This window comes from Rhinolophus sinicus, chromosome 14 (genome assembly GCF_057876585.1).
Source record: "Rhinolophus sinicus isolate RSI-liver-muscle chromosome 14, RSI-T2T, whole genome shotgun sequence".
NCBI lineage: Eukaryota > Metazoa > Chordata > Mammalia > Chiroptera > Rhinolophidae > Rhinolophus > Rhinolophus sinicus.
The window spans coordinates 157,319,368-157,333,185 of NC_142514.1; the positions used below are offsets into that span (position 1 = coordinate 157,319,368).

Sequence of the window (13,818 nt, forward strand, 5' to 3'; positions counted from 1 at the left end):
TTTTTATATAGGAAAAATGTACATTTATATCCCTGTAAGGCAATACAAAATATGTAACAAAAGCATGTGTGGGAAAACTATTAATTACATTCCAAACACAATACAGTGGAATGACAGCATCACATATAAATTGCAGTATGTTAACAAACAGGCTATGTAATCATGTATCTTTTTGTCACCTACCATATAGTTTGATGATTAGAAATAAAAAAGTGATTTAAGCATTTTACATCTTAACATGGTAGTGTATGCATTTTACTATTTCCTCTGTATTTTAGTAATTTGGTTGGGGGGTTTGGTTGACATAAGCATTATGTTTTCCTTTTAAAATGTTGAATTATGGTAAATTGACTCCAAGTTAAGGATTGCATCAGCAATTGGTTCATAACTGTATGAAGGAGATACCTGAATGTATCTGCATGTGTGTATGAATTTATTTTTTTTAAGTAGTCATTTACTGGTTTCCTATTAGGCATCTAGCCTCCCCTTACTCTTCCCCCTTCTAACACTATTCCTAATATTTAAATATCACCCCTAAGCCCATTCATACCCACGTGGCTTTGGGGAAAGCGGATCACACCCATGGAAGTAGGTCACAGCTGGCTGGCACAGCATGTCGTACTGTTCCCAGAAAGCAATATACCAGCATAACAATGGTTCAACAGTAAATAAGCACAGTATTTGGATATAAACTGCTATTAGAAATAGGGCATTATCCCCTAGATGGAAACCTCTTGTTTACACTAACCCAAGTGTAATTCTTTAAGATGTAGTACAGATAAAATTGTTCTTTCTGTATTAAAACAGAAGGAAGGATTTGTGCAAATCAAAGATGATAAACTCTGCTTCCATATCCATTCAGCTGTCAATGATTCTTTTTCCTTTCTGCCATGGAAAAAATAATCATGTTCATAAAGTCAAAACTTCATTTCTTAAATGCAACTCAGTAATTTCACTATTCCTTATGAACCACTAATCCTCTAAAGGATGAAGAAAATTGAGCCTACCTGTATGTTTCGTGTGGATATCATAGAATATTTTATGCCATGATAGAAAAGGTAATTTTACCAATGAAAAGTCAAGACCTATATTATAATGCTAACTCTTTAAAATTAACATGTACGATATATTACAATATAATACAAGTATTGTGGGATGGATGAGTGAGATAGTGGCTGTTTCCTTTCTGTACATCATTGAGCTGGTCTATTTAATTTAGTCCTTGTTGGCACTTAGTATCTGCAAATTCTAACTGAGGGTTCAGATTATAGCCTTGCCATCCAAAAGAGTTAGGAACAATTCCAGCTAACTAAAAAATATAGCAATTCTTCTATTTTAGCTTATTATATATTAAAAAGAAAAATTCAAAAAACAAAAATGCTATATAAAACTCATGTTAGGAATAAACAAAAATCTATAAAATCTGACTATGCAACATACAGAATTACCTAAGCAATATTTTTATGTTTAAAGTAGTTCTTTCTAAATACAGTACCTACATGTTTCTCTTTCATACATTCATACTTGCCTTGGCAATTTCACATCTGTATAAATCCTATGACCATTTCTTAACAAATACAAAAGAATAAACATGAAATTTGGATAAATATATTACCACTCAGTATAACCCATTCAGATTCTTAGTTTAACTCATTTAATTACTACAAAGATCTTCAGAGCTGAATCTGATATTGTATAACAGCACATTACTGCCCTCCGATGGTACCACTAATACATAATTTTAAATTCAGCAAACAAGCAAAAAAAAAAATAAATAAATTATTGTAATGTAAAGCAGTATGTTAAGTTTATAAGCAACATAAATAGAAAATAAATTAAGAGAAATTCAGTATTTTCTACAAATTCTCATTACTTAGTACGTTACAAAAATGTACAGTGATCATTCATACAAGCCCTTCAAATGATTTTTCAAGATTTTCCCTGATGGTCAGTTTAAAGGCACTAAGTCCATAAGTTTAAGCAAAGGTCTTCATACATAACGAAATAAAAGGAGATAAAAGGCTAAGCAGCACAACTATAAATAGCTAGATCATTTTATAAAGGAGGGAAAATTATATTGCAAATTTCAATATTTGAGATGCATGCGGAAACCTTACATGTGATGTATGTATATTCACTATTTAGGTGCGTGTTTTAACTACTCAAAGTGGCAAATTACCTACTACCTGCAGATAAGCAAATGTAGGAAAATAAATATTTAATGAAAGTTCTGACCATTTTTTTAAAATCTGAAAATCAAAAGCATTTTCAATATTTCAATACTGAGAAAGCACTGCATTTAAGGACACTAAAATTACAGTCTGAATCTTCATTTATTGAAAAAGAAAAATCGAGCACGTCCACTTGATTGCAGATATTAGTTATTGGCAGTAGACTCTCACTCAATGATCCTTTTATGAAACTGTCCACTAGGAAATAAAAATATACATAGAAAAGTAAGTGTTCTTTAAAGTTACATAACAATATTCCAAATGAACAAACAAGCAAAGACAGAAATGTGGGATATGCAAAAGAAAACTGATTTTTGTGAATAGCAGCGATTAGTAAAATTTTACATTACAGTTAAGAGTTTGAAGTAAGATATATGATGGTTTAAAAATACAAAGAAGTGAAACAAAATATCTGGTCGGATTAATGGATAGCTGAATCCAAAATATTCAATAATCACTATAGGAAAACAAACCACCACCAAACAAAAACAAAATTACAAAGTGAAAATCAAGGAATTCTTATTTGAGGCAGGGAGTCAAGAAATAGCAGAAATTATTAAATAATGGTTTGGCAGTCTTTTCCTTGCTTGAGTTGAGAAACTGATCCATTTGTTGTTCTGTTTAATCAGGTCTATTAAATCTGCTGTAAGTTCTGGAAGAGCCACTGGGATAGGACAGAGATATTTTCAGTCTATTGAGTAGTGTTTTCCAAGTACATCCAAGGAATATCCCAAATAATATTTTATTTATAAAGTAATATATCACTTTATTTATAAATATTTATTTAAATATAGATATGTCACATATGATATATACACATACATATAAATATCTGTATTTAAATAAAATTTAAAAAAATAAGATTTAGTCTAAGTAAACTTGTTTTCTTTATTGTAGGACTTCTTAGAGACTTCAACATTGTGTCCTTTTTAAGCTCTCAGAAAGGGATATGGTATACAATATTCAGGATTTAATTTTTATTTTTTACCATGGGACTCTATTTTCCACAATATATCTCTTATGACCAGTGTTAAAAACACTAGAGCAGTGATGCTCAATCTGGTTTGACATTAGATTACCTTGGGGAGCGTAAAAGGTACCACTGGCTATGTCCTACTCTCAGATTCCAACTGTATGAGCTAGGGCCCAAGGTTCAGCCTTCTCTGAAAGCTCCTTGAAACTCTAATGTGCAGCCAGGGCTGACAGACAGTGCACCAGAGAGGTCTGCCGTTACTCCGTTGTACCAGTTTATCCTATACTGATGTTAGTTTGCATCCTGAAGCCATCATCACCTTGACTTCTTAAGATAAAGCTGCCTTTTCAGAAGACAGTAATACCAATGCTAATTATCCTGAGAAGAGGCAGAGGTAGTCAGGAGAGGAATATGTAGAGGGCACCAAGACTGGGAAAGGACATGATTTTCTCATACTATGGAGTCTGGTTATAGCAGGAATAACCTAGCTACACTATAGGACATGCCCGGCCAGCCTGTAGAACAGGCCTGACAGCAGCCCTTAAAGAATCCTAGGCCAGGGGGTTGAGAATTAAAGTTATCCTCTGCCTTTTATTTTCCCTTCTGTTTTCCCTGAGATGCCAACATTTTATTTTGAACTTAACTGTATGCTCTTGATGAGCTATGCAGGTGGTCAAGGGGAAGGCAGCGTGTCCCTTACAGCCAGTGTGTTGGTGTGGTAGAAGTGATTGGGACTACTCCGAGGGAAAATGACACAGTGGTAACAGCAGTGGTTTAATGAAAGTGAGCCACTCTTATTGGGAACATCCTCCCACACTGTCCAGCTTGATGGCCTTGAGGGTTATTTTTATTAAGGGAGCCAGAAAGATTTCCTGTAAGAATAGTATACAAAGAAAGAAAGGTAATAAATTTAACTTTGGGATGTTTTTCATTTTGAGTACTTGTGAGGGGACCAGAAGTAATATACACACAGGTAAATCTTATCTCTATGTGATATTTCTGAACATTACCTCTGCTCAGGATGCTCCTAAACTGCCTGCCCTACAAATTAGGAACATGTATACATATATGTATTTATAGTACAGCTATGAGAGCAAACATCAAACTGAACTGAGAAGATAGTGAATCGGCTAAACAAGTGTTCATAAACCATTGACAAGCTGAGTATAACTGACTGAAATTCAAATATTCTTACTTGAGAAATGTCATTTCCTTTAAAAATGGACCGAAGAATAAATCCTTAGTATCTGAACCATTATTTTCCTGAGTTTAACACATAAAATAAAACGTTTATAGTCCCGTTAGACTGTCAAGATGCCCAAGTTCAAGGACCTTGTTTAATTTGTCCACCACTATATTTCCAGCGTCAAGAGCTGCGATTGCTACATTGGGAGGTGCATGTGTCACACTCACCCCTGTATACCCAAATTAACATTTACATAACTATGATAATGAGTGACAATGGAAAGCTCAAAAATATCAAAACTTGCAGTAAAAAAAAAAAATGTAGGCTATAAAGACAAATTTATAGAGTAATCCAATTTAATAAGACTGATGTATAAATGAAGATGAGAAATGATGCCTGTCAAAATGAAGCTGAATTTGGGTGATTTTCACTTTCTTTATACTCTTCCAGATTGTTTGTTTTCTACACAGTTAAGATTAGTATTAATTATATAAAGCATTAAGATACAGCGTTTAATATAATCAGGAAAATCTATTTTCATTTTGGGAAAGGAAACATATTCCAATGTACAATGTCCAAATAAAATGATACTTCTTCCAATCTATATTACTCATGCTTTTAAATTAATTAAAATTGTTCTGATAATCCATTTCAAGACGAAATTATTAAATGGATTGCTAGTTAAGTTTTTACTAGGTTGATGCAAAAGTAATTGTGGTTTTTGCAATTATTTTTAACCTTTTAAACCACAATTACTTTTGCACCAACTAATAAAAATTCCAGGTAAGCTTAAATCTTATATACATTTTAATACTTACTCTAAGTCCACCTTCTGATGGGGGCCCAGACGTAGCAATTTGTTTTTCTATTTTTTCCTTTTTCTTTCTCTTTCCTTCCACAGACTGAACATCCAAAATGCCCCGAGATGCAGCCTTTAAGAGATATGATCAGGGGTACAAAACAATAAAAATGAGTATCTAAAAGGTTTTTTTTTAGAATTTTCTTTGGAGGTGGGGGGTTGGTCTATTTTTGGTAAAAAAGAAACTACTTCTATAACAGCTTTACATAAAACCTATTATCAGTTTTTTCATTGGGTATTTTGCAACCATAAAAATTTTCCTTCGAAACCTACTTCATACCTCTCAGTGTTTTATAAGGCATGGTCATTTTATCCTAAGGAAGAAAGTTATTAAAGGGCATCTCACATTACAGAAGATATCTGTATAGTCGTTTTCATAAATTAAATGATATAAATGCATTAATGTAATTTATAGAAACAGATCATTTTGAGAAAAATGATTACCTTGAAATACAAATGTATAGGACAACCAGATACCGTTTAGTTAGAGAATACTTCATAGACAGCTCTCAAGAATAAAATACAAAGTCAATTATCTAAGTAGGCAGAATTTTACATTTACTCTCACCTCCTTCTGTCTTCTCTCTGCAGCCTCTGCAAGCTTTGCTCTTTTCTCTTCCTAAGGAAAATGTGTAAAAAATATGTTTTAAAATAAAACTAAATATTATCATGGATAATTAAGACACATCTATATCTTATAGGTAATATAACAGTTTACAAAAATGTTTAGTAACTAACACAAAATGTCTCACTAAAATTACCCGTATTTAGAATATTTATGCAAGAATCAGCTTTCTGAATTTCATTCTCACGATCAATCAATATACCTTCAAATAAATACATGCTAAGACATAATATAGATGTTGTATGTCATATATTATATGACATATATATGTATATATAATATGCATTATGTATACACAGGTTGACCTATAAATAATCTGTTTCCTTTTTTTTTTTAAAAAAGGTATTACAAACAAGTCAGGACAATAATAAAACAAATCTAATTTATTAATACAAAGCGGGAAATACATAGTTTGGTACTGCCAGTTATAAAGAAGTTTGAAGTAGGTTGGTGTTTTCAGGAAAGGTTCATAAATGAAGTGGGTGAATCTCATTGTGGAGGATAGGAAGGATGGTAGGAAATTTATGAGGTACTGTTCCATGTTGGGAACAGTGAATATTATTTTTCTATATCATGCATTAATTAAAAAATCTTTAAGTATATAAGACAGTGAGTAGCATTTTCTTGGGAGCTTTGTTAATTCCCTTGTTTTCCATATCACAATACATACTCATTCATTCATTCATTGCAAAAATATAGTATTTACTAAACACATATCACGCCTCAGAAACCTTTCTGGGTGTTGAGGATACAATAGTGAAAAAACACAAACAAATGGTTCCACCCAAATGAAACTTAAATTCCAATAAGGGCACCCAGTCAAATATAATGAAGTAAATATGTATGTGTCTGTCAGATAGTAATAAGTGCTTTGGGGAAATATAAAGAAGCATATGGTAGACAAGAAATGGAAGCGTGGGTAGGTAGTATAGTAAGGGATCTATTTTATTTAGGGTGGTCAAGAAAAACCTCAGTGACCAAGTGACATTCAAGTAGTGAGCCATGTGGTTATCTGTGGGGGTGTGGGGAGGGCTTAACAAATGCTGACAGATGGGGATTTTATCAGCAGCCAGATAAACAAAATTAACATTTAAAAACAACGGTAGCAAGAAAGACACGATGAGCTTTCTGGTACCAACTTCCAGGTCATTTTTGGTACCTAAAATCATATAGCTGAAGAGTTAATGTACTTCCCTAAATAATTACTTTCAACGAATTTTTAGCTAGATAGGAGAGGAGAGAGGAATTTAGGTTTTCTGCTATTAAGTCCCTGTAAGGACTACTAATGTAAAGATACTGTTTAAAACAGAAAACTACAAAGTATAAATGTACCACAAACCACCTACATTTTAATTTCAGCCAAACACCGAATAATTTCTAGTATAATAAGTATGTCCCAATAGTACATCAAATCTATTTTGAAAATGTATTCCTTGTTTACCTGAAAATTCCAATTTAATGGGGTGTGCTGTATTTGTATTTGCTAAATATGGCAGCGTTACCAATTGTATGCTCTGTACTACATAAAATAGGCCTTTGATTTTTTAAAAAAGGAAGAACTTAAAAGAAAAATACTAAAGAGAAATCATTAATACAATAGCCAATAAAACTCAGGAGTATCCGGGACTTTATCGAACAGCTTCTTTAAACACCTGGTACAGACACAGGAAAATGCACATCTCTTAGAACATTCAACACTTCATTTCACGCAGAAAGAGGAATTTCTTTTGCACCCTAACTCCCATCGACCGCATCGGCAAGAATGGCCCCTACACCGCACCGTCGGCGCACGCCTGCGTCCTACGAACTTTAAATTTTGCCCAAGTCAATGCAAGTGAGAAAGACCCCGGGGCCGCCCTCGGACAAGTCTGGGCAACCAAAGTGGGGAGACCGGGAGGCGGCGGCCCAGGTCCCGCCAGCAGGGTCCCGACGTCCTTCGGGGCGCGACCACACGTCTTAACCACCAGGGACCCAGCGGCCGGCTCCCAGGCCCGCGCCACCGCTTCCAACCGCCCGCTCAGGTGCCCGCGGCTCGGGGCCTCCCGGAGCGCCTCTCCCGGGAACAGGTGCGTGCGGCGCGGGCCGGCGGACGCGGAGACGCGGGAACGCGGCCTTACTCACCGGGTCCGGCGAGGGAGGCGTGGACTCCCCGGGACAGGGAAAACACAGCCCCATCGGGAGAGCCGCTGAGCGTCCCTCCCGCCCCAGACCGGTAAGTGCGAACAGCGCGGTCACACCCGCGTCCCAGAGCGGCCGCGCTCGCCGGGTTCCCACCCCGACCGAGCGGCTCGGCTCCGCCCACGGCTGCAACGCTCGCTCTTCTTGCGTCTCCGCCCCACCCCTGTAGCCCCTTCCGTCCCCAGGAGGCAACGCCCCGCCCCCTCCATTGGCCCCGCCCCGCGAGTGCCCAGAGAGCTTGGGACTGGGTGGAGGTGCCGGGAGAGGCGCGCTGCGGGCAGCAGGCAGGAATAGGATGGAAGAACTCGATTCGTGGCTTCCCGTGCCTGGCCATTTATAAATGAGTTACACAGCTCTGGATAGTGTGTTACTTTTCTTGTGAGATGGGACTCTGACCGCCAAGAAATTCAAGTTTAGTTGAATTGAACTTGCTGAAATTGCAAATTGACTTAAGCACCATTTATGCCTTCTAAGTGACTATGGGCATTATTGCAGTTGAGAGCAGAAGGTGAAATCCTTCGCTTTGTTTTCAAAAGCCAGCCTCCTGAATGTGGCATTAGTTGAGATGCCCATTGGTTTCTGGTGTTTTGGATTCACATATCCCTACGTGGGTAGTAATATAGGTTGATCTATTCAGAAATATTTTAATTGAATGCTTGTCAAATTTTAATAGGCATAAAAATCACCTGGGCATTTAGTTAAAATGCAGTTTATGATTTAATAAGTTTAGGGTGAAATCTGAGGTTCATTTCTAGTAAGATTCTGGGTAAGGCTGAAATTGCTGATCTCAACACAACTGCTTTTTAAGTTTTTTTTTCTTATATTAGTTTTTTTGTTTGTTGGAATATCTTCAAACATTACAAAAAGGTAGGATGTAAAATGACAGTGAATTCCTCAGAAATCACTGTTATATGGCTTCAGGTCTTATGTTTAAGTCTTTAATCCCTTTTAATTTAATTTTTGTGAACTGTAAGATTGGAGTCCAATGTCATTCTTCTGCATGTTCCTATCCAGTTTTCCCAGCACAATTTATTGAAGAATTATCCTTTCTCCATTGGATGTTCTTGGCTCCCTGGTCAAATTGTAGTGGGCTATATATATATATATATGCATGGGTTTATTTTTGGGCTCTTGATTCTGTTCAATTGGTTTTTGTGTCTATTTTTATGCCAGAACCATGCTTTTGATTACTATAACTTTGTAATATAGTTTGAAGTCAGGAAGTGTGATGCCTCCAGCTTTGTACTTTTTTTCTCAAGATTGTGTTGGCTATTCGGGGTCTTTTGTGGTTTCATACGAATTTGGGATTGTTCTATTTTTGTGAAAAATGCCATTGGAATTTTGATAGGAATTGCTTTGAATCTGTTGATTCCTTTGGATAGTAAGAACATTTTAACAATGTTAATTCTTTTGAACCATCAACACGAGTGATCTTTCCATTTATTTGTGCCCAAAGAAAACGCTGATTTGAGTTTTGTACCTATAGATTGACTATATTTTATAGCGTTTCACATAAATGGGGTCATCTGTACTTTTTTGTTTTTTGTTTGTTTTTCCTTCAACATAAAGTTTTAAAATTCATTAATGTTGTGTGCATGTTTTCTCAATAATATTCAATTTTTATAGGTGTACTGCATTTTAAAAATGAATTTACCTATCCATGGACATAGGGCTGTTTGTGTTTTGAGGCTATCATGAACAAAGCTCTAAATAAATATGTGGGTACAAGTCTTTGTGTGAATCAGTTTATTTCTCTTTAGTGAACACCTAAGAGTGGAATAACTGGGTCATATTTCACATGTATGGAAAACTGTTAAGAATGTTTTTAAGGTAAAGTGCTTATGCCATTTCATTCATATCAGCGATGTAAGAAAGTACCAGTTATTTCTCATCCGAGCCAACGGTTGGTATGATTAATCTTTTCAATTTTACCAATTCAAATGAATGTGTTAGTGGTATTAATTTGCATTTCCCATCTTTTCCCACCTGATTATTTGTATATCTGTTTAGAAATGTCAGTTCAAATCTTCTGTCCATTTTATCAGATTGTTTTTGTTTGAATATGTTATATTGCTGGCAAAAGACATAGTATTCTGTATCACTTCAACCCTATGAAATTCAACTGAGATTTTCCCCATGGCTCAGCAGATGGTTTGTTTCGTGTTCTGGTGTGCACTTCAAAGAATATGTGTTATGTTGATGTTGGAGAGAGTACTTTATAAATATCAGTAAAATTGTTGTCTGGTAATACTGTCTCCTAAATTTTATTGATTTTCTGCTTGTTGCATCAGTTTTGAAGAGAGGAACATTTATATTTGTTATAATTGTGGATTTGTGTGTTTGTTCTTTGAATTCTTCCAGGTTTTGCTTAATATCTTTTGATATTTTGTTGTTGGGTGCATTTATTTATGATTATGTCTTTGTGATTAATTGAAGCTCTTATCATTGTATTCATCTATATACCCAATAATATGGTTTATTCTGAAGACTAATTTGTTATTAATATAGACATTCTAGCTTTAAGACTTGTGTTTTCATGGTGCATATTGCTGCATCATTTTATTTTTAAACTTATCAATGTTTATGTACAAAGTGTGTTTCTAGCAGTTTGTGGTTGGTTTTGAATTTTTAAAAAATCCAGTTTGACAATCTCTGCGTGTTGGAAGAAAATTCTCCATTGATCTTGCATGTTTCTGTATGTTTTCTGAGCAAAGGTTTTAACATTTTTTGCTCTAGACTAGGATGTTTGTATAGTACACAAACTTGGAAGATACAGTCTCTCCTCTAACGCAGATTTGTTTTCTGTCCAGTATAGTGGAGATAATGCCTCCCTCCAGAGCAAAAGTTGGGCAGGTTTGCTTAGCAGCACCTTCTTTAAGACTGGGGCTTCCTTAGCTGTAACATAAACCCACAGTGTGCACAGTAGCCACCTGGGCACACCTCTGCATCACACTCATGGGGCTTGGAGAGACAAGGTAAATGAATACAAGCATGCACTTGATACTGCCTGCTGTGCCGGAAGTCATGGAGTTCTTTGTCTCTACCCAGTAGCCTTGTCTTCTGCCAGCATCTGTGGAACTGTACCAATCTAACTTGTTTTCTTGTAAGTGGAATAAAATCGCCAATCCTTCCCGGTTCTGGATGCTGCCTTTTATTTGGAGTGTTTAGACCATTTAGATTTAATGTAGCTATTGATTAATTTGGGATTAAATCTACATCTTGCCATTTGTTTTCTTTATTTTCAAATCCATTCTTTGTTCCCCTTTTCTTCTTTTTCTATCTTCATTTCGAAGGATTTTCCACATTCCATTTTATCTCCCCTAATAGTTATATCTATGTTTGGGTGTGTTTTCTCTAGTATTTATAATATGTCTTTGACATATCCAAGTCTACCTTCAAATAATCTCTCTTCCTGTAAAATATAATAAACTTTCGACAACTGTACTTTCCATTAACCCTCTCCCACCCTTTGTTGTCATTCATGTACCCCTCTATGTTATTAAAACCACAATAATTAATTTTATTGAAAGCAATCAATTAATTTTTAAAGAAATAAAAATTTAGAATAAAATTTTATATTTATTAAAATTTTATATTTATATGTATATCATTTCCAGAGCTTTTCATTGTTTTGTGTAGATCTAAGAATCTGACATAATTTTTCTCCTGCCTAAAGGAGTTTTAGGGTCCCTGCAAGTCTGTTATATTGGTAAGTATTTTTTGGCACTTCTGTAAAATATCTGCATTTTGCCTTCAGTTTTGAAGAACATTTTTGCTGCATATAAAACTTTGACAGATTTTTAAAAATCCGTTCTTTAAAGATGTCATTTGGACTTACATAATTTCTAATGAGGTTTGTGGTTTTTTTATGCTTTTTTCTCCATATTTAATGTCCCCCCTTCCATGTACTGTTTTTTTTTTTCCCTTTTCAGTATTTTTCAGCAATCTGATTATGAGGTAATTTGATAAATTTTGATCCATATAGTGCTTGGTGTTCATTAAGCTTTTTAGATTCATGGGATTAGTTTTCATCAAATTTGGAAGCATTTTGGGAATTATTTTTCACTCCCATCCTCCCCTATTCAGACATTCCCAGTTACTTATGTTAGATCATATGATGTTGTCACACAGATAAGTGAGGTATTAATAATTTCTTCCAGTCTTTTTCTTTTTGCCTCAGTTTGAATTATTTCTATTGCTGTATGTTCAATGTCATGACTTTTTTTTTTTTTTTACATCTAATATACTTTTAATCTCATTTAGTGAATTTTAAAATTTTAGTTATTTTTCAATTCTAAAAGTTCTATTTAGTTCTTTTTAATATCTTTTATTTCTCTCCTTGTATGTTCATTTTTTTTCTTTAAATTGCTGTGAGCATAGTTAACATATATAATGTTTAAATTAATTCTAATTACATCATCTCTTTTCATATCTGTGTCTCTTTCTATTGCGTTGATTTCCCTGATTATGTTACATTTTTCTGCTTCTTGACATGCCTAGTAATTTTGGTTGGATACTAGACATTGGATATTGATAGTAAACAAAGAGTAAACAGATCTGACCTTGTTGAGGTTTACTCTGTGCACATGTAGCTTAACATTCAGCTTAACCACTCAGTGAGAGCCATATGCAGATCACAAACTACTGTGTGCAGTTCCTTACTCTGGAATTCTGCCCTCCGACTTCCAGCTAAGCTAACCCAGACTTCCTGAATTCTTAGCTCTGTTACTCAGCTCCATCCTCAGCTCAAGAAAAGTGCTGCGTTCCACTTTTTATCCTTTTCCCTGCATCAAGATTTGGAATGTTCCTCCAGGTAGAAAATGGGTAGTCAAAGGGTTCACCTATTTATTTCTCTTCTCTTAGAGATCACAGCCCTTTTTGACTTTTGTCTAATTTCTGAAAACCATTGTTTTTAATATTTTGTCCTGTCTTCTAGTTGTTTACTGAAGAAGAATAATTCTGGTACTTCTATCATGCCCAGAAGCATAATCCCTTGCACTTCATATTGTATTTTGGATGCTGCAAATCTACCACTAAGTATGTTTGTGTTAATCTGATAGTTGGCAATTCTATAATTAGAATATAGTTGTGATAATTCCTTTTGCATGTTAAGAATTACTTATATAATTAAGCAAGCATTTTACAGAGACATATGATTATTATCGATATCATACGTAAAAACTGTATTTCAATATTCAAATTTTACCTTAAATGAAAATTTTTATTACACTATAGCTTATTTGCAATATTAACACATTAGTTTTAGTTATAGTAACACTCTCTCCTAGGATTATTTAAAGATTTTAAATATTTTGTTTAAACACAGTCATTTTAAATATACAGCAGAGAAAAATCTGTTCTCCCCTATTATTAAAACATAATTCTAAATCTCTACATAAGTCATAAATCCAATCATAAAATTTAAAAATCAATATATTATTTTCAAAAGCCTATACATATTAATTGTATTTGTTGAAAGGCAGTATTTCTCAAATTTGCAACGAAAGTGATAGTGAGATGTAGTGTTTAATAAAATTCTTGAATCTGTGATTTGGATGTGAAAGGGTTGCATTGCGTTTATTTTGATGAAATAGCAGATTGTTGCCTTTATTTTTCAAATGAAGTCAAATCTGGAAATGCTACTTGATGTTAGAAATCTGCGTATTTTATTCTGGCACATGATTTCTTCCATACAGACTCCAGCTTTATGTCCACTAGAAGAGATTAAAATATACAAAGAAAAATAAATTCAATTAAAATTTATAT

At 34.6% G+C, this 13,818-nt stretch overlaps 1 protein-coding gene across 2 annotated transcripts; it reads right to left on the reverse strand.

Annotated features, from left to right (window-relative positions):
* Positions 1-8,211, reverse strand: SVIP (small VCP interacting protein). 2 transcript variants are annotated; one of them, XM_019742623.3, is made up of 4 exons: positions 7,996-8,190; positions 5,818-5,868; positions 5,209-5,322; positions 1-2,429 (listed from the first exon to the last, which is right to left on the reverse strand). In XM_019742623.3, the coding sequence occupies exons 1-4, from the start codon at positions 8,047-8,049 to the stop codon at positions 2,415-2,417; spliced, it is 234 nt and encodes a 77-aa protein (XP_019598182.1). In that variant the 5' UTR covers positions 8,050-8,190; the 3' UTR covers positions 1-2,414. The 2 variants fall into 2 exon arrangements, with proteins under 2 accessions (XP_019598182.1, XP_074192245.1); XM_074336144.2 differs by lacking the exon at positions 1-2,429 and adding an exon at positions 2,527-4,076 and having other exon boundaries at positions 7,996-8,211.
* Positions 8,212-13,818: the final 5,607 nt, after the last annotated feature.

What these genes read in the sequence shown, in the direction of transcription:
- SVIP (XM_074336144.2), bottom strand. Translation starts at nt 8,049, where the DNA reads ATGGGGCTGTGTTTTCCCTGTCCCGGGGAGTCCACGCCTCCCTCGCCG. An exon ending in CGCCTCCCTCGCCGGACCCG is followed by an intron (nt 5,869 to 7,995) that starts GTGAGTAAGGCC and finishes CATTTTCCTTAG; the next exon opens with GAAGAGAAAAGAGCAAAGCT. An exon ending in CATCAGAAGGTGGACTTAGA is followed by an intron (nt 4,077 to 5,208) that starts GTAAGTATTAAA and finishes CTATTCTTACAG; the next exon opens with GAAATCTTTCTGGCTCCCTT.